Genomic DNA, 21,643 nt, shown 5'->3' with positions numbered 1-21,643 from the left:
ATTACACAAAGGCAGTACAGATTAGACGAGGGACGAGACAGGGCTGCCCTGCTTCCCCCTTGCTATTCGCTCTATATCTAGACCCTTTTTTAAGGAAATTAGCAAGCAATGCTAATATATACCCGGTTATGTTACATGGTATGGAATATAAGCTATTTGCATACGCGGATGACGTGGCTATTATAACACCAAACCCAGGGAGATCAATACTGGAAGTAGAGGAAGAGGCTTTTAACTTTGGGATAATCGCAGGCTACTCGATTAATAAAGGCAAAACCCAGATTGTACAGAATAAGTTTAAATATACCAAGACACTAGAATAGTCACTGCAGCCACATATTTAGGGATAAAGGAGACTACAGACCTAGATAGCCTAGTAGGACTTAACATGAATCCATTACTAGATAAAGTAAAAAGAAAGACCGAAAGAATCCATAATTTACATCTAACATTAATGGGTAGGATAAACGTCATTAAAATAATCACCTTTCCGAAATTTCTATATCTTTTTAGAGCAATCCCTCTATTCTTTGATCAGGTTTGGTTTAGGAAACTGGAATTAATACTCAATAGATTGATATGGGCTCAAGGGAAGACTAGAAGAGCATACAGATATATGGTACTTCCGAGAGCGAAAGGAGGATGGGGGGCCCCAGACTTTAGATTTTATTATTGGTCAGCAGCTTTGCAATATACACAAGGATTATTAGGTGGGGGGGGGGGGCAAAGAGAATCAAGAGGGCAGATTAAGTTACACCAATGAATATAGAGTACTAGTGGGAGAGGAAGCCGAGAATGGCCTACTGAAAACAGTTGACTTTAACTACTTTAAGCATACTAAGTTCAAGACCTTACGAGCAGCATATGTGTGGAAAGCGGTGGCAAAAAAGCTCGGCATGGGTAGATATAATTACTATACGCATCTATATGGTAATCACTCACTCCCAGGAGATATATTTAGAGACGCAATCATGAAGGTCTGGGAGAATAAGGGGATCAGGAAGATAGGGGATCTACTGGATACAGAGGGGGTGATTAGACAATTTCAGGATTTACAATCAAAACACGGGATAATGTGGAACAATTTCTTTAAATATCTACAGATAAGAAGTTACTTTGTAAATAAAACAGGTGGATTAATAGGTTTTGAACACAGTAGAATTATGGATTATCTGGAGAAGGCGGACCATTGTACAATTCGACAGCTGTATGCAGAACTGTATATACTAAAATCTGATGACAGAGAAAAATATGCTAATAAATGGGCGGCAAAGGTGGGAGTGACAGCAGAGGATTTACAGACATCGCTGGATTTAGGGCAGACAGTTCTTTGCTCTGCGACACTTCAATCGCAACACTATAAGACACTATATTCCTTATATCATACGCCAGCCAGAATTGCCCAGTGGGGTGGAAACACAGGAATTACTTGCCCGCGTTGTGATTCAAACGAGGCGGACATTGTCCATATGTTTGCCAATGCCCGCAACTACATACCCTAAAAATGGCAATTGAAAACTTTTTGGAGATTTCTTTGGGAGTTAAGAGTAAACTGTCAGATGACATGATAATATTAGGAGTGTCGGGAGGAACAGTGGTTCACCATATCGAATTTATGTTTATGGTAGCTGCGGTCTATAGAATTGGAATTGCAAGGGCTTGGCTTGATAGGGTCCCGCCAACATTCCAAATATGGATATCTAGATTGAGCTCAGCATATAATCTGGAGAAAGCTATCTATGAAAGGAAGGGTAGGAGAGCGAGAGCATTGGGAGACATAATCTGGCACTTTTAACAACGAGGGGAACAAAGGGAGGACGATATTAATGGGGTCCAGTGTACATGTCCTAGTCTAAGAGCACACAAAGGAGTACAAAGTTCCCCGGGGATCGTGATACAGTGTGGAGAAGAGAGTGAATGCAAAGAGTCAAGGAACTAGGGAGGTTCCCTTGTCGGAACTAGGGAGCCTCACACACCCAGAGCGTTAGGTGTGAAACACACCCTGACTGAAGGATGTCCAGTATCATCATCGGCTCACTGCCCCTCGTCAGACCGGCACTGCAATGTCTGACGGAGTGCCCGAGGGCACTCTTTTGGCGGAGTTCTTTTGTTCCTTGCCGATGGTGAGTGTGTGTGAGGATGGAAAAGAGTGTAGTCAGTGCAAAGTGAGTGAATGTTAAAAAGGGTGATCAGTCCACAATAAGTTTTATTGACGTGGCTGATTCCCTAATTAAAAGGGGTGGGAGGGGAGCTTTTGGCTGTGGGCGTGTACAGACATCTAACTCAACCCCCTGGTGTGGTCAACATGTTTCTCGCCAACCGGCGATTCGTCAGGACCTAAAGCAAGGTACTACACAGGAAAAGAAATGATTAAATGCTCATGCACAAAGTAAAAAGCAAATACAACCTCTCAGGGTCGGGTGCAAAGAGGGCCACGAGGTCCTACTCTAATTAGGCGACCTAGAGGTAGGGGAAAAAAGGGGGGTTAAAAGAAAGCGAGTCAAGTCATAGCTTAATTAAGTGACTGTATAGTCGGAAGACGTCGAGTGACTTGAGTGAATGCTCTCCACACTGTGAGGGGTGAAGGGGGACGTGAAGGGAAACTGATCATACCGGACACTGGGTTCAATTTCCCTGCATAATCGGTCTAATGATGGCGCGATTATTATCTCTATTTAGAGAAAGCGAAGTACAGATAAAATACTAATCTGAAGTGTGCAGCCAAATCTTTCAAAGCAACACCCATTCCTTGGAGAACAACAGGAAGATTCTTACCCTAAGGGAAAGTAACACAGGCCTCGCAGCATACTCCCGTGAGGCCAGCACTGTCTGGTGGGTAAACCTGTAAGGTATGGAAGGGGGGGATTGATAAGTGTATGCCACCAGCAACCGAAAAGATTGATACAGGGCTACGCAATCCCTCTACCTTCACCCCAACGGATGGGATGGTCCCTCCAGAGGTGCTGACTTTTGAGAGGGCTGTATTAAAATCCTTGCAGAATAAACCCCATACCAACAGTTTTAATAACCTGAGCAGAGCGGAAAGACAGGCAGTTTTGTCTCTGGGTAATGACACCTCCATCGTCATTAAACAAGCTGACAAAGGGGGAGCTACTGTCATACAAGACGCCATTGACTACGATACAGAGTGTAAGCGCCAATTAGCCAACACTACCCACTATAGACCACTCCCGGCAGATCCAACCAACAGGCTAAGCACAGACATTTCCAGCCTTATCATTGAAGGCGAGACCAATGGCTGGATCACGAAACATGAGGCAGAATTTCTCCTGACAACGGACCCAGTGGTCCCGTATTTCTATACCTTGCCTAAGATCCATAAAGGTACCAGTCCAGTCCCAGGAAGACCCATCGTCTCGGGAATTGGCTCATTATTGGAGCCACTGTCCAAGTTCTGTGACGTATTCCTCCAGCCCATAGTAAAGAAAACACCCTCCTTCCTGCAGGACACAAGGGATGTCCTACGCCTCGTAGATTCCATCGAAGGCAGAGAAGGAGTGGATCTCCTCCTCACGCTTGATGTGGAAGCTTTATATACTAACATTCCCCAAGCAGCCACACTAGAAGCCGTAGAATCTGCCCTGATGCAGGAGGAATGGTCTTCACCTACCCCTATACCATTCATCATGGCCTGTGCGAGTATTGCCCTAACGGAAAACTTCTTCCAATATGGACCACAGATGTACCATCAAATCAGGGGTACCTCAATGGGTTCTACTTTTGCTCCTAGCATAGCCTGTATCTACATGGCAGCCTTTGAGAACCAGTTTATCTACCCAGAATCCAACCCCTTCAGTCAACATCTGACGCGTCGTTATATTGACGACATTTTGATACTATGGAAGGGTGACTGTGATAGTTGCACCCGATTTTGCACTTGGATCAACCAACAGAACCCGTATCTGAAATTTACAAGTTCTATGTCCGAGACAGCCCTGCCCTTCCTTGACCTCACGATACGGCTGGGCCCAGCCGGTCTGAGTACTACCCTGTTCCGCAAGGACACGGACAGAAACAGCCTGCTCTTGTTCAGTAGTCACCACTTGAGAGCATTACGCGAAAACCTCCCCTTTGGCCAATTTCTGAGGGTACGCAGAAACTGCTCCTCAAGGGTAGACTATAGGCAAGAAGCCAATACCCTCCAACATAAACTCCAAGAGAGAGGATACCCTACCAAACTGATACGTGACTCCAGCAAGAGAGCCCTTAACAACCATAGGCCCTCCTTGAAGTACAACAAAAGGAACGCGATGACCTAATTACGTGCGTCACAAGCTTTACTAGCAACTCCAACTTCATTAAAAAAAACTGTGAATAAGCACTGGGGTATCCTCAACTCAGGAGGCACTGAGTTACCAAAACCTAGGTTTGCTTTTAAACGCACGGCCAACCTTAAAGACTCCCTGATACATACACGACCTAAGAGACAACCCGGGGGTGGACAACGGACACTGTGGCACCTCCCCCCTGTTGTTGGACACTACCCATGTGGTGGATGTGCTGTGTGTCCTCAGTCTAGACAATGTAAAGAAATCAAGCTCACCGATTCCTTCACGTGGAAACTCAACAGACACACAAACTGCTACAGTACTAAATGTATCTACCTCTTAATCTGTCCCTGCGACAAATTTTACGTAGGAATGACCATGAGACAGGTTAAGCTTAGAATAAAGGAGCACAAAAGCAACATACGGTGCTCCAAGACTCACACCAGATTGTATGAACACTACCTTTTACACAATCACTCCGCAGACAGCATTCAATGGTTAGTGCTTGAGTCCCAACCAGCTATGACAAAACAGGCACTGTTCAGACATGAACAAAGGTGGATACATCGCCTTCAGCTTGATGTAGTTGGGCTTAATGATGCCATTCCCTGGGCCACCGTCTCCAGATAACATTCCCTATCCAGCCCATTTACCTGGTCATCACTACACACATGCTAGCTAGGCATAGGTCTTCCCACTACCAAGGTTTATGAGCATGACATAGGGACTCACAATCTATTCCCCTGGGCTGCCGTCTCCCAATAAGATTCACGCCCCAGCCTAGAAACCTAAGTACCCCTTGCTTTCCTTGGATTATGTCTTTCCACCTCAGAGGACCCATGGCAGGTTCATTTTTTGACCCTTCACGAATGAGGCATTCTCGACCTCATGGCCCATGAGTACCTACCTGACCCCTGTCTTCCTTGGGATGAGCTTTGCTATTCGATCACTGTAGGACTTCCTACATTCTTTCCAGGGCCTCATATTGGCACTAGCCCTTCTCTCCAACTTCTGTATGGTACGCGATTGAAACCCCCAAACACCCCCCCCCCCCCGCCTCACTCCCCAACACCACTGCCTTACCGCTACTCTCCAGACATAAGCCGCCCGAGCACCACCCTGTCTTGAGGCGTTCTCCAGATTGATACCGAAACGAGTCTCGGTAACTGGGAGCCACCCGGAACATCACCAACCCCTTGAGACTGTGAACTGTGGCATTTCCGACCTTTCCAACATGGCCGCGATGCCTTGCCATCGCGTCCGGAATACAGGTCTAGTCAGCGCATTGTTACCACGCATGCGCATGATGCGTGACAGGCGCGACGCTACCGACGGCGCATTGTCTGATCACCAAGCAACCTACTTAATGGTGTACCCCTCCGTGATCCCTCACCAGCTGCTCCGCGCCCTGACCAGGTGCCGCAAGCGTGAGGGGTAGGTGTCCCGCCTTGCCAGCGCTTGGATTGAGGTAAGCTTCGTTTCTATTCCCTGACTCCGAGGCTCTTCCCAATGCATGCAGCCCAGCCCTTATGGCTTCAAAGGTTACTGCTCCTACCCCCGCCATGGACCTATGTCCTTCTGTGAGAGTTTCCTGCTGCCGGTTACACACAACCTTGCAGCCCCATGGTCCGGACCATGACCGAGATTGCTCCGTACCCCACCACTAACCGACACTTATTACGGCCATTAGTAGGGCGAACATGGGGAGAGCCCCCCTGCCCCCGACCTTACTAACTCAACGCTGCCCACACCTTTTGAGGCATCCAACAGCGCAGTGACCCTGAGCACAATTACGCCGGTTCTAAGAATGCCTTAGGCCTGCCAACATGATTTGGCGGTGTGCTCTAGTATTTCAATACTGGGCTCCGTCCTGGGGCCCCCTTGATTTCTTTAATAATAATGTGGATAGAGTGGTTGTGCTCCGCCCCCGCCCTTCCCCCCCCAACCCCACAACCCCCCCCTCCTCCTACTCTATGAGGAACCACAGGAGCCCCTGTTTTACCCTGCAGGCCACATGTTACACTGCCTCCGCCACCATGCATCAGCAATACATCAATACACCATCCCCCTCCTTGAGGTGGCATACACTTATCAATCCCCCCCTTCCATACCCTACAGGTTTACCCACCAGACAGTGCTGGCCTCACAGGAGTATGCTGCGAGGCCTGTGTTACTTTCCCTTAGGGTAAGAATCTGCCTGTTGTTCTCCTAGGAATGGGTGTCGCTTTGAAAGATTAGGCTGCACACTTCAGATTAGTATTTTATCTGTACTTCGCTTTCTCTAAATAGAGATAATAATCGCGCCATCATTAGACCGATTATGCAGGGAAATTGCACCCAGTGTCTGGTATGATCAGTTTCCCTTCACGTCCCCCTTCACCCCTCACAGTGTGGAGAGCATTCACTCAAGTCACTCGACGTCTTCCGACTATACAGTCACTTAATTAAGCTATGACTTGACTCGCTTTCTTTTAACCCCCCTTTTTTCCCCTACCTCTAGGTCGCCTAATTAGAGTAGGACCTCGTGGCCCTCTTTGCACTCGACCCTGAGAGGTTGTATTTGCTTTTTACTTTGTGCATGAGCATTTAATCATTTCTTTTCCTGTGTAGTACCTTGCTTTAGGTCCTGACGAATCGCCGGTTGGCGAGAAACATGTTGACCACACCAGGGGGTTGAGTTAGATGTCTGTACACGCCCACAGCCACTAGCTCCCCTCCCACCCCTTTTAATTAGGGAATCAGCCACGTCAATAAAACTTATTGTGGACTGATCACCCTTTTTAACATTCACTCACTTTGCACTGACTACACTCTTTTCCATCCTCACACACACTCACCATCGGCAAGGAACAAAAGAACTCCGCCAAAAGAGTGCCCTCGGGCACTCCGTCAGACATTGCAGTGCCGGTCTGACGAGGGGCAGTGAGCCGATGATGATACTGGACATCCTTCAGTCAGGGTGTGTTTAAGACCTAACGCTCTGGGTGTGTGAGGCTCTCTAGTTCCGACAAGGGAACCTCCCTAGTTCCTTGACTCTTTGCATTCACTCTCTTCTCCACACTGTATCACGATCCCCGGGGAACTTTGTACTCCTCTGTGTGCTCTTAGACATAATCTGGCAACCATTAGATCAGTGGAAAAGCAGACAGAGAGAAAAGTAGAGATAAAAAGCACGTAATGTCTAAAGTTATGATTTATAGCAATTCTGCTGTTTGTTTTTGTTTGTTTTTGTTTGAAAACGTTATTGTATGAATATGATCTCATGGTTTTGAATTTCCTTTTTTGTTGTGCTATAATGGAATGGAAAATATTGTAAAATGGGGCGAAAACTTTGAAAAATAATAAAAAAATAAATAAATAAAAGAAGCTTAATTCCTCAGGAGGCCTTTGGGGAGCTCGTTTTTTTTTTTGCTCTAAGGTCCAACAGATTTTCCATTTGAACATAATCAGCTGGTGTTATTGGTCATTTCACAGCACCCTCCTGGGCTTTGGCTCGAGCTCCGACCTGGCCTTCCAAAACAACTGACACAAAAGGCTCTTCAACGTCTTCTGCTTCTTTGACACTGGAAAACACCAAAAGTAGCACAGAGCTATGGCCAAAACAATTGCAGCTCATTCTTGAGTGCTTGCAAAACAGAACTAGGCACCAAACCACCACCAGTTTCCCTTTCACTTCCCAAAAGGAAGAATACATTTGAGGAGGACTTTTCTAGTCCTGACAAACACATCAACAAAGAAAGGACAGAGGCACAAGCCCTATTTATTTCCCTCCTTCTCCTAATCCTTCACCTCTGCTTCTAGCTTCACCTACTCTACCATCACCTCCACCAAGGCCAGTGAAGACATCCTCTCCGGACTACTTGCCTTCAAGGTAGCCATTTTTTCCACCAGGTATGCCGCCAACGGGTGATGATCAATCTGAGGAATACAAAATTCCTTATTTCACAGACCCACAGAGAGATCTCAATACTGTGCCTGACATATGGGATATTTATGATACCGATCCACTGGATGATACAGACCCTAACATCTTCCCATCCAAACCCTCACTACCAGATGATACAACAACAACTTACCATGATCTTATCAGTAGGAGTGCTGCATACCACAAAGTAATTCTCCTGACTATCCCACAAGAGGATGATTTCCTGGTTGAAATGCTTAATAGCTCCCAAAATAAATATCAATCGCTCCCTATGCTTAATGGTATTTTTTTCTTCCACACACAACATATTTAAACAGCCAGCTAAATCTAAGGTAGTCACCTCTCGAAATTAAAAAATATATAAAACCTACTAATTGGACCCTGACTATATTAAGAGTCAAATCACTCCAGATTCATGAGTGGTAGAAACAGCCAGGAAAAGAGCATTTTCACAAGGCACAGGGGATGTGCCTCCCACAGATAGTGTAGGAAATATGATTCCACAGGTAAAGGAGTTTCAGCACAATCCACCAACATCATACGTATTGCAATTTCTATGGAACTAATTTCCAGATAGAATTGTGCCATGTGGGATGAAATGGAACTACTGCAACACCTCCGTGATCAATATGAATAACTTGTCACACAATTGATGAAAGAAGGCAGGGCTATATCTAATGTCACTAGACAATGTGCCCTAGACCCCGCAGACACAAGTGCCTGCGAGGTTAACACCTGTGTCCTTATGAGACCCTGCGCATGGTCTCCAGCTTCAAACCGGATGTGCAACACCTGCTCAATTTACCATTTTATGGACAAAATCTATTTGGGTACTCGGTGGATGAAATGCTAGAAAATTTAAAGGACACTGAAACTGCTTCAGCAATGGAGGCCCTACAAACATATCTACACCATGGTTCCTTTTGTACGGGTCAATACACGGGTGCCGCTAGAGAGGGTTCCTCCACTGACTCCGGTACTGGCCATAAACAGGGATCTTATCCAAGTCAATTTACCAGGGATCTGTCTATAAAACAAATTATATAAATAAAGCTAGAGGCCGTGCAACCACTACCAAAACTCTCACCTCTCGAAAACCGAGATCACCCACACCTCCTCCACCGCTAATGACTGTTTTGGCAACCCAAATTCCTGCTGAATCTGCGCCGGTGAGGTGAGATGCAGGAGCAAGAAGATGATTCAATCGGCTTGTACCATTACATTGTCCAAAACTCCAGCAACCAGGCCTCTCAGCAATTCACTCCTATATGAGATTGTGTCCGAAACTCTGGCATCCTGGCCTCTCAGCAATTCACACCCATATGAAATTGTCGGTATGAATTTTTCTCGTGCTAGGGGCATCAGAGAGGGCCCGTCACTTTTTTTCTTTCTGGTTTTTAAGGTTACAGCCTGCGCAAACCCTTTCCTTTGTATCGCCTCCTTCTGGTCTGCATAGGGGTCTTTCTTATCAACAATGACCCCTATGTATTTATACTAATCCGTACTATCTATCCGGGTGTTGTAGGAAGCTGGCTCTGTATATACTAAACCAAAGTGTGGTATAGTGTGCACAGAGTCCAGTGGAACCCAAAAGGTAGGCAGAGGTAAAGTAGGTAGCACCTCACTCTCTATTTGTGGTAGTGTGGTCGAGCAGTAAGGCTTTGTCAGAGGACAGTGTTAAGCATTTGTTGTATGCACTCAGTCAGCAAATGTATTTACACACTCAAAGACTGACCTTCATACCAATTGGTTTTAGATAAAAATATTCTTTGTTATTTTATTTCCTAGAACCAAGCAAGCCTGGCACAGGCAAGTAATAAATACTGTGCAGTAAATATACAGTTGTACCACAATTTAGATTGTAATTGTATATGCACGTTGTTTTGATTTACATTACTGTTACTAAGAAATGCAGTGCTTTGGAAATTCAGTACATATACTTTGAATGGACTTTTTAGTAAAATAACCAGTACATTACTTTCAGATTACTTTTCTTACACAGTGTGGCATACCTGGATACTACACTGGGACGTGTCCTGTAAACCAGTAACAAAAAGCGTTTTGTTATTTAGTACAGTTGTAAAAGGGTTTCATACATTTTCATTCTCCACTTGGAAACTTTCCATAGAAAAAGTCAATATTATCCTTTTGAGGAAAATAGTGTTATCGGTTCAAAGGTAAGTACTTTGTTGAGGGAGTTGGTATTCTGGGGTTAGACTCCGGGGGCCCCCAGGGTCAAGGATGCACCCTTGTTAAACCCTCAGTGGCACTAGGCCGGCCGGGTGCAGAGGTCTCAGGCCCAGTAAGAGATAGGGGGACTCCGGTTAGTGGCTGCTGCTGAGCAGGCCACTGGGTATTTATTTATTTAATTTTGAAAGTTTTATAGAGCGCGAACAAGATCCTTGCTGATATCAGAGCGCTTTACATTGAGCGCCATTCGATATAAGTACAAATAAATGTCGGACAGCAAAATCATGTATACATAACATGTCGTGTAAAAGCAGTATGGTACATACCAGGAGACAGGCACGATGCTTCAAGTCAGGGTCGGTTTTGTTCAGTCTTTGAACAAAGTGAAAAAGTTGGAGCGAGCTGTTGATCTCATAGTATGATTAGTCTAAGATCAGGTGTAGTTTGCCAAGAGAATCGCTTTAAATTCATTTTTGAAAGATGCAGAAGAAGCATTCAGTCTGGTTTCTGGGGGCAGTGTATTCCAAATCCTTGGCGCCATCCCTGAGAAGGATTGTTTATAGGTGTTCCTCTTGTTGAACCTGTAGGGTTTCAGTAGTAGGTTTTTAGCACTCCTTGAGGATCTTAGCACACCCGAGATCGACAGCTTCTGTGAGAGGTAGCTGGGTGAATTATGATGTATGGCCCTGTGCGTCATGCACGCTATTTTTAGATGAATTCTTGCTTCAAGCGGTAGCCAATTCAAGGCTTTTAAATCTGGGGAGATATGGGAGCTTATTTTCGAGCCAGTGATGAGTCTCGCTGCTGCGTTTATTGATGCTGTTAGGGGAGCTGTTGTAGCTTTTGGAAGGCCAATTAAAGAAACACATCCGTACTCCACCCTAGGATCACTAGAGCCTGTACTGCCAGCTTGAAGTCATTGTCTGGAAGGAAGGGTTTCAACCTCCTCAGTGTGTTTATCTGACAGTTTTCTCCCTTTGTAGCGCTGCTAATGTTTGTGCATATTGAGGTTGCTGTCAAAAGTTATTCCTAGAGATTTTGCAGAGTCAACAGTGGTTGGTTGAACGTTGAGCGCAGTGGATGTTTGATCCAGTCTTGTATTATGTGGACTTTGGCGGGTGGAGCTATGAGGAGGAATTCAGTTTTTAGAGTGTTCAATTTGAGATGGTTTTCTGCTACCCAGGTCTGGGTGTTCCCGAGCGTAGAGTTAAGCAGTTTAATGTCTTCTAGGTTATTGATCTTAAGATAAAGTTGTGTATCGTCAGCATACATAAGATATTTTACCTTAGATGCATGAAGATTTTCGGTGAGTGGTTCCAGGAACAGGTTAAACAGTGTTGGGGAAAGTGAGGACCCTTGCTGGACTCCCAGCGTTACTGGTAGGGGTTTGGAAAGAGTGTAGTTGATCTTTAATTTTTGAGTTTGGTTATAGAGGAAGGAGGTGAACCAATTGAAGACTGTTCCTGATAGAGCTCCTGAATCATAGAATGGGTCTATCAGATTCTCGTGTTTGACCGTATCAAAAGCTGAGGATAGGCCGAGTAGGATGAGTAGGCATGATCTGTTCTGGTCAAGGATTTGTAGCGCATCGTCAGTAATGTGTGGCATGACTGATTCAGTGCTGTGCCCTGCTCCGAAGCCAGATTGGTGTTTGTTCAACACTTCAAAGTGATCAATATGCTTAGTCAGTTGTTGGTGGGCACATTTTTCAAAAAGTTTGACCAAGGTAGGGATATTGGATATAGGACGATAGTTATTAAGGTCCTTAGGGTCAGCTGTTGGTTTCTTAAGGAAGGGTGAAACTTGTCCGACTTTGAGGGAGACCTGGATGCAGCCTTGCTGAAGTGAGCTGTTGATGATTTTGGTCCAGAGAGGTAGGAGGCAAGGGGTTAAGTCTTTGACAGCATTTGCGGGTAGAGGGTCGGAGAGGTGATTGGCAGGCTTCAGGGCATTGAGAATCTTGCCAACATCCTCTTCCGAGTAGTTATCAAAGGGTGACTAGGCTGCATCGTTTTTTTGGTCAAATTTTGAGGGGATTTGTTGTGGCGTGGTTGGTGGTGAGGTGGAGTTTATCGTATGAGGAGTGGCGTGCAATAGTAGATCATTTAGGAGATTCTTCTTGGTGTTATCTGATTTCTGGTTAAAGAAGGCAGAAAATTCCTCAGTTGGGTTGCGGATGGGCTGGGAGGTGGGGAATAGGGGTTAGGTGAGGTTTAGTGGAGTGAGTTGGGGGGAGTGGCAGTCTGGGTGAGCGTAACTTGAGGGACCGATGCCGGAATTGGAAGGGGTGGATGAAGGGCAAAGATGTCAGGAGTGCTGGGGGGATTAGGTGCGGTGATGAGAGGAGTGTTGGGGGAGGTGTAGATTGGGTGGAAGTATCGTAGGAGACTGATGCCGGAAGTGTCCTAGCAGGTAAAGGGGCGGGGCTGACCGCCAGGGAGGGTGATGTTGCCTGTGGTGTGTTAGCGATGAGAGAGGATTGGGTAGTCAATTGGAGTTTAGATACTAGATTTTTAATGGTGGGTAAAATTTTATCCAAGAGATTTAAATTATGGTCTGTGGCTTGGATGAGGATAGTTCCGTTATTGTACATGGTGATAGTGGCTGTTGCATGGAAGAACTGGAAGGGGAAATACACATAACTATACCATGTGCGGTTTTCCTCGTGGAGGAGGTCGAGAGTGAGACTAGGAATGCTTTTCTCCATTGGGCTCTACGTTTTGTGTGGAAAATGAGATCAGTGGTTGTAATCCCGTTGAGTGGTGAGAAATAGGGATCAGCGAAGAGGGTTTGCGGGTGGCATTTTATAAAATTGTGCTTGAATCGTTTGGCTGATTTTTTTTTGTGAGGTTGCGGGGGTAAGTGATGTTGTAGGAGTGTGCACCTGCGCGCTCCATGATGTGTCGAGGAATGCGAGGGGGGTGGGTAAGAAAGGGTGGGGAGACAGTCAATGGGGAGGAGCTAGGTTATCCTCGGCTGAATGGTAACAGGGTGGGATCTCCAGTAAGTCAAGCGCGGGATGTGGGGGCACAAGAGGGGAAGGGAAGGAAAAGGGGAAGGCACAGAAAACAGGGCTAGTGACTAGCGTAGCAGGGACTATGTTGCGAGAAGAAGTAAAATTAAAATGAAAGAGCTCAGGGCAAACCTCAGGCCAAATGGGGGTTTAGGCCAGCACAAAAGATGCACACTGAGCGGAACTGGGGCGGCCGGGTGCAGAGTGCTGTTTTGCCGTCGGAAGCCCTCTAGCTTTCAATGGGGAGTCTCCAGTTCGCAAAAGTATTGCAGGCTCGGAGACGAAGGTCGTCTGGGTGCGACCACCACTTGGAGAGGTAACTTTGGATCTTGGGTGTTGGTTAGGCACAGTCGGTTGGGCCACCTAAGGCCGTGGTGCATCGGGTGCAGGGGTGCCTTTTAGGGTTGGATTTTCTTACCTGCTCCTGGTTGCAGTTGGGGGGGGGACCTTCCGGTTTGAGGCTGCATGTGTCGGCTGGAGGCTTGAAGCAGGTCAGGGATCACTGGATCGCGGGTCAGGATCGCCGGGGAGACCGTCTCTTGGTGTTGGGCCACTTGAACTCGGTCCGTGGGCGTCTGGTGCAGAGTGGTGCAAATTTGCAGATCCTTGCAGAGCTGAAGTCTGTTGTTTGAACAAATCCAGTGTTCACATGACAGTGTCTTTTCGATTGAAAGCAGGCAGGTCCTCTGGGTTTCTCGAGGTTGCTGACAGCAGGACACACCAGGATTTTGCTGGAGCAGGTTCGAGGTGGGAAAAAGCCGGTAGGGCTGGGGCCAAGTCAGTGGGCATCCTCCTCTTGTTTGCTTTGGCACGGCTGTTTGGTCCTTCTTCTTTTCTTCTTGTAGTTTCTTCTTGTTGTTTCTTGTCTGACGAAGCAAGGTTCAGTGGTGCCCTTAAATACTAGATTTAGGGGCGTTACAGGTAGGTAAAAAGGTTGGGACCAATGGGTCCCTTCCCTGGGGTGGGTACACCCCCCTAAAATGGCACCCTTCAGCGGGACGGGGGCATGAGCCTTTCCATGGTTGCCTGAGTCCCCCCATCTGCAAGATGGCGGGGACTGAGAGTTGTGCTTCACCTCGCCTCCCCCACCTGAGGGGTGGAGTTGGCAGAGGTGGGCACACCTCACTTCCTCACTTGTTTTTCCAGCCAGTTCTCCTGCCCAAAGTGGGGGGCAGAACCAGTGGGGACCAGTTGCTGAAAGCAGCAAGTGACCTGGGGAAGCTCACAAAGGCGACAAGCCTTTGAAGCTTCCCCTTCGTGGACTTTGTAATCCTGGGGGAGGAGGCTTGGCATTGTTTCAGGCCCCCAAGAGTAGCAGGCTCTCGACCCAGGGGCCCAGAAACATATCTGGTGGTGGCAGCTGAGAGCAGCTACTAGGCCTAAACACTAGCGGTAGGTCGTTTTTCAGGGGGCATCTCTACGATGCCCTCTGTGTGCATTTTCCATTAAATCCCACACTGGCAGTGTGGGTTTCATGTGCTGAGAAGTTTGATACCAAACGTCTGAGTTTTCAGTGTAGCCATTATGGTGTTGTGGAGTTTGTAATGACAAACTCCCAGCACCACAACTCTCAATGTCTAAGAATGGACTTAGACACTGTAGGAGTACAGTGCTCATGCACCTGTACCCTCACCACTGGTATAGTGCACCCAGCTAGAGGGGTGACTGATCTATGCCAGGGCAGTGGGGTGTAGGCATGGCACACAGGGATGTGTTGTTTTGTTTGTTGGATGTCTGCTATATAAGGTAAGTCAATTACAGCCTCTGTCTCTGTTATCCACCACCATGTGCTTATTTTAAAAAGGAAGTCACAAACTTGCTTTTTGATTGTGGATCATAAAAAAAGTTTAATTGAGGGTGTTGTCCTTTATATAGATTCCGTTAACACTGTGAGTTCGATGGCTCTCACCATATCCATAATTCTGCAGACTTTTGGGGGAGTCGTAGGAATTTATAGATTACCTAGACTGCTGTATTATTGATTGGTATAGTACTTTTCGTTGCACTCATACCGGAAATGTTGACGTTAAGTACCGTTGCAGAAGCAGTGCTTGCTATTTAGATGTAGATCACCCGAGAGGTGACTATTTCTCCTGTTTCACAGCTGGGGAAGAGAAGTTTGTAAAACATTGAATGTGGACAGCTTCGGCCAGCTAGGTCTCCTGCAGGAGGATGATGTCAAATGACCTCAGATAACCGCATCTGAATCAGTTAACTTTGAGGTGAGACAGTTTATATTCATGGAGCACATGCAAAGTAGTCAGGTGTTAGCTCTGTCGTGTAGCTCCTGGGACATGCACGGTTACATTGCTGTGGAGTAGCCGGTGATAGTTCTCATGATGCCCTGTGAAACATCATTCAATAGTTTAATTCCAGTTTGTCCTGTTCTCATGTGGTTTCTGTGTGCTGATGGTTCTTTGGATGAGGGGGCCCTTGCGCTCCTGAGCACGGAGGAAATTGTCTTCAGTGCACAGGCTAGCACTCTTGTAAGGCTGGGAGGGAGAAGAGTTATCCTGTCTCATGGCATGGAGTGATCTTTATTCCCCACCTACCAAAGGTAGGCCCTTCTGTAAGGAGTCTCTTTGCGATATCATTTGAGGTCCATATAATCTTGGTACTCATCCGCCCTGAGTGTTAAAACTGAATTGCCACAACGTGCCACTCTTGGATGGGGAACACCGGACCCTGACTTATTTGCCACTCACCTCAACTGCAAATGCCAAAGCTTCACCTCAAGGTTCCCCCACCCTCAATCCAAAGGCAATGACCTATGGATGAATTGGTCAGGAGTATTGGCCTACGCTTTTTCTCCTCCCCTAGTGATTCCAAATATGGTTCAGAAGTTACCACAAACATCTCCAGCACTAATTCGAATAGCCCCAACATGGGCACAGCAGGCATGGTTCTCAAACATACTACAACTATCTTTGGTGCCACTCAAGCAACTACCTCTTTGGCTACATCTACTAAATCAGGATCAAAGAAGAATAATGCATCCAAATCCCAAGCAGATAAATCAAAGCCATTTTGCTACTGAAATCCTAGAGTTTTGGACATCTTAAACTACAATAAGAATGTACGAACATCCTTAAACAAAGTCTGAGGTCTACAACTAGAGCATGTTACTCTACAACATGGAAACGGTTTGTACATTACTGTACAAGTAAGTAGATTCAGCTTTTAGCACCTACAGTACAAGATGTTATGGGCTCTCTTCAGTCTGCAGCAAGCAGGGCGTGCATGCACATCTATCAGATTAGAATAGCAGCAGTATCTGACTACATGCAAAACAGGCAATATACCCCTGTTCAAAATACTAGTAATCAAAGCATTCATGGAAGGACCCAAAGAGTTATCCCGCCTTCCACTCCAGCAGCTCCAGCCTGGAACCTAAACATAGTCCTTGTCCGGCTTATGGGGCCACCATTCAAACCATTTAATTCAGAGAAATTTCAATTTCTAACATGGAAAGTTGACTTTCTAGTAGCAATCACTTCTCTCAGAGGGATAAGTGAATTACAGGCTCTTACTCTGCAAGAACCTTTCTTTAAAATTTCCTCAAACAATGTAGTTCTTCATACTAAACTAAAATTTTACCTAAAGTGGTCTCAGCATTTCATGGAAGTCAGACCATAGAGCTATCAGTGTTCTGCTGTAATTCAGACACAATAGCAGAGAGAGCTCTACACACATAAGATGTTAAAAGGGCTATCTTGTTCTACACTGACGGAACAAAATATTTTCAAAACTCACAACAGCTTTTTATTGCTTTTAACAAACTGTACCAGTGGGGACCTATATCCAAAGCAGGAATTGCTTAATGGATAGTTGGATGCAATCAATCATGTTATCAAAAAGGAAAATGGGTACTTCAGTTATTTTCTTACCGTGTCAGTTAAACGCTGATCTGGAAAGATATGCCCATCTGCTGCTTTTTGGCAAGATTTTTCTTGACTTTTGTCTTGGTTTTTGTTGAAATTTTGGATTTTTTCTGACTTTGTGTGCGAGGGATGTCTTCAAGGAAGACAGGTTTCAAGCTTTGCGGGACTTGTTCCCGCATTATGTCGGTTAATGATCCCCATCGCATATGTCTTCTTTGATGTCTTGAGCGTGACTACAATACCGAGTTGTGTTCAGACTGTCGGGCAATGGATCCGAAGACCTTTAGGGAGCAGGCGATGAAGTTACTCGGTGCCCGGCAGTCGACACCGTCCAGCGAGACTCCAAGGAGGGCACGGTCCTGATCGAAGAAGAGGAGGTTGCAGGACCACTCCCAGAGCACTAAGTACTCTTCCTCCCATTTGTGGTCCTCGGGACACTCAGGAAAGATGCATAAGGAGGAGAAGTCCAAGCGGACTTTATCTTCACCAAAACTGGCGCCCATTGTCGAGAGAGGTAAGGATCACCGATGCTCTAGGCACCGTTCCCCGGAGCCAGAGTCGACTTCGCGCCCCAACCCCCTCCCCCCTTCCCTGGAACCGGTACGACTCCCAATCAACAGAATTTTGCGAGGCCATTGCAGCGTATTTGAGCTTAATTACACTGCTGGTGAGCCTTTGGAGCCGGAAGGGGCCCCATTGGGGTTTGACGCCGTTGGCTTTGGCCAAAGCGCCTGTGGCGGACTCAGGGATCCGATCCCGGATCAGGTACGACGCCAATGGGGCCATTGCGACTTTCCCCGGTATCGGATCTGAAGTCTGTGCCTGAGAAGTCACTGAGACCCTCTGGTAAAGACTATCTATCTGCAGATTCCTTACAGCCCCACCCATTCCACCCGCTTTGTGGACTAATATTGTAGACTAGTGTTGTCGTCCCCCCCCCTCCATTTTCTGGACCCCAGCTTTATACTTACGTCCACGCTCCTGGATGGTGCCTATATAGGCACTGCGACGTCATAACCAGCGCTGAATATACCAACGTCACGCGGAGCAGAATGGAGCCACACAACGTCACGCGAAAGGAGTATTGCTCAGCAAAAGTTTCTGGTGTTGTTTTATGAGCAGTGTGTCTCTCGAGGGAGACCATAGCACATACAATGTATGTTGGTGCTGTTTTAAATGAAATGAATTTTAACGATTAGTTGTAATCTGCTTGAAAGCAGGAGGTCATGTACTTTATTTTGTAATAAAATATGTGGTTTATATAAATTGTTTATGGTTTGATTGTTTTGTAGAAAAGTTTTTACTTACAATTCAGTAGAGTTCTAATACATGGTCTATTTCTGTGAATTGATTTTCAGTAATTAATTTGTCAGCCAAGGGATCGCTTGACTTTACTTGTTCTTTTAAGCCAGCAAATCTGGCGAATGAGAGAATACATATTGGTGTAGTTGTCCATTATTTTACAACTTAGGCAGAACACTTTATTATAACTAAAAAACTATAGCTGACCTTGCTTTTTTGCTCTTGATAAATTAAAGATGCAGCACGATCCTCTTCCTGTTCCCATGGGTCAGACAACTGCTCATTTTCTTCTCTGGTAATCATTTCCATACCTCTGTTACCTTTGTAATGGACAGTAATTATTTGCTTGCCTGTCTTACAGATGAGGAAGGGGTGCGATATGTTCCGATGCGCTCTCGGCCCCCTGTTACACTTCTACGTCAATACCGCAATCCATGGAAGGCTGCCTACCATCACTTCCAGCGATACAGTGACGTGCGAGTTAAAGGTGAGGATCTCTCTTGAATATTTAAAGCACTACTGATCAGAGGAAATCAAATTTAACATGCCAAGATCCTTCGCTCTATTTATTAAATTTCTGTCTGCTCTGTTGCCTGATGGAAACATTCAAGAGGGCAAGTGGTGCAAAAATGGTCAGATGGGACACCATGTATTTGTGAATGAACCTGGTTCCTGGAAAACGTTTTAGAACTATCCTGCTAGAGCATTCATCTTTTTGTTGGTGAACACAATTTGTGGATAATACCAATATTTAATGTACTTTGGTTCAGCCCATTTCTTTCGTTTGGTTGTCCTCTCTGTCTCATTTACTTAATAATATTCAATGACTTTCTTATCTTGAATTGTTTCATACTACCTCTGGTGCATAGCTTCTCTAACATCCTTTTGATTGGATGAGTTGCATCCTTCAACAGCTCCACATCAAGAAACTGCATTGTTCTGGGTTTGCTTTGACAGCGCTGCTATCAAATGACCTATTGCTAACAATATATATAAGGGAACCCACTATCCCCCTTTTTAACTATTGGTTGACTAGCCTTTTTCAGTCATTGGCTAGATACTGTCAATGCTCAGCCTAGTGGGGCATTTATCTCTCACCTAATGTTGTTTCGCTGTATTCTCCAGTTCTTTCCTTGAACGCCATGAGGGTCTACTTTTAAAGCAGTTGCCATTTCGGTACATTCCTGCTGGCTCCTTCAAGATTCTCACTCTAATGTGCTAACGCTGCATGTTGTTGCTAGTGTTTTAGTACATTAAACCAAGTCTTATTGGCTTTGCTTGTTTCTTTTGCTTCCAGCAGTCAATGGGAGTGGTTGGTTTTTTTGGTACCCCAGTGTAGATCTAATGTTTTACACATCCGCCCCGCCCTTCAACCCTCAGTTGTTTACATTCCTCCCCCACCCACCGCTTACTCCACTGTTGCTTCCCACCCCGTTTCTTTTAGTTTTTTTAGGCTAGGCTGCTGAAATTTGCTGTTCGAGTGCTCAGTTTTTTTTTCGGGGGGGGGGGGAGAAAGTCAGAGGAGTTTAGGGCCTGAAGATTATGCCAGCCCTAAGACTGTATCCCCATCTATTGCCAATGCTGATAAATCCCACATGAACCAAAGAGTAACCCAAGCAGCAGTGGGGAAACAAAGGGGAGAGACAATAACTTACAAACCCAATACCCAGAGTTAATACTACATCATAGATGGAGGTTAATAAACACGATGGCAGTGTGAAGAAGTGAGTTTTTTGGTTATGGTCAATGCTGGTAAAAGCATAGTGTCTTTCACAACTTTTTTTGCAAAAGATTCTCTTGACTGCCAAAAGGACCTCCGTGCTTCCTGATCTAGTGGCATACAATCAAGATGGAAAACAACTGGTGCACTCACGAAAGTGAGATTGAGGTGGTTCTGTTAAGTCACTGGGCAGAGGGTTTTGTTGTGGCCGCACTTTAAGAGCAAGGAAGAGATGGGTCCATTTTTAAAAGAATACACCGGAGAAAAAATCACTGCCAATTTCAGATTCCAGTCTGTGCACACTGTATATTTTTTAATTTACCACTGAAAGACTAGAATATCCTATTTTTGGAGGGTAAATTAAAACAAATTCGCTGAGTCATGTAGCATCCGCATATTTAGGTCATCTGACTGGGGCAGCCACAGTGTCGTACTTGAAGATGCATAGGCAAAAAAGCATTGGCAAAGCCTAAAGGTCAGATAACACCATTGAAAGGTGAGATCTACTGCCTCTGCTTGTTTGTATGGGTTCTTAATACTTGATCTTAGATTGCCAATGCTTTACTGCACCCTAGGGAATGAACACAAAATAGCGTGTAAAGTGATTGTGTTTGTTTTAATCTGACAAGACTAGCAGTGTCCTCCATCAAACCAAGATGAACTGTGAATGTAGCAGTAGCTCAACACAATATTACATCTGCTTTGTGGAGAAGGGGTGCGAAGGGGCATTTACTGTTGATTTTTTCTATAGTTTCTATAGCTCTTCTTCCTATTCACATCTGTGCGGTAACTGCCACTTAAGCTTAAAGTTCTGACAAGCTTTGCAGTAAAGGTTTCAAGAGATGAGAATGTACTAGGACTCCCTGATATCTCAGGGTACCCAATTGCCTAGTTTGCTTACAGACAAATTCAAGGAGAATAAACCAAGTAAAGAAATATGAATCTTCACTATCCCTCCTTAGTAGGAATTGTTTTGGATTGTGCTGTTTGTAAAGCTCAGCACTAAAATAAATTAGTTTAAAATTTAATTACCAGTAGTTCAAAAAGGGACATCATGTGGCTGAACTGCCAGATGTCATTTACGTAGTACAGCCAAGAACTCTACTGTCTCTTCCATTCAACAAGGGCTTCTAGTCTTTCAAGGTTAATGCCAAGGAAGAACATTGGAAACTTCCAGTACAGGACCCTACTGTTCTGTCTCCTTGCCTCATGTTAGGATTTCACATAGAAACTGATCTCTTTGACAGCAGTCAGATTAGTTGAATCCTTCTCCTTTCTCTCCAGTCTGGCAAAGGCTTTTATTCTTCCTACCATCAACTTGGC

General features: G+C 45.5%; 1 protein-coding gene across 1 annotated transcript in view; it reads left to right on the top strand.

Moving 5' to 3' along the window:
* SAP130 (Sin3A associated protein 130) overlaps window positions 1–19,104 on the top strand; it is a 988,428-nt gene extending 969,324 nt beyond the window's left edge. The window contains exon 19 of the mRNA XM_086942556.1: window positions 18,962–19,104. Coding sequence (XP_086798682.1) covers window positions 18,962–19,104 — 143 coding nt within the window. The remainder of the gene's footprint in view (window positions 1–18,961) is intronic.
* Window positions 19,105–21,643: the final 2,539 nt, after the last annotated feature.

The sequence above is a fragment of the Lissotriton vulgaris genome, chromosome 11 (assembly GCF_964263255.1).
Source record: "Lissotriton vulgaris chromosome 11, aLisVul1.2, whole genome shotgun sequence".
NCBI lineage: Eukaryota > Metazoa > Chordata > Amphibia > Caudata > Salamandridae > Lissotriton > Lissotriton vulgaris.
The sequence above is the reverse complement of the archived record's forward strand: the minus strand, read 5'-3'. Positions and strand labels throughout refer to the sequence as shown.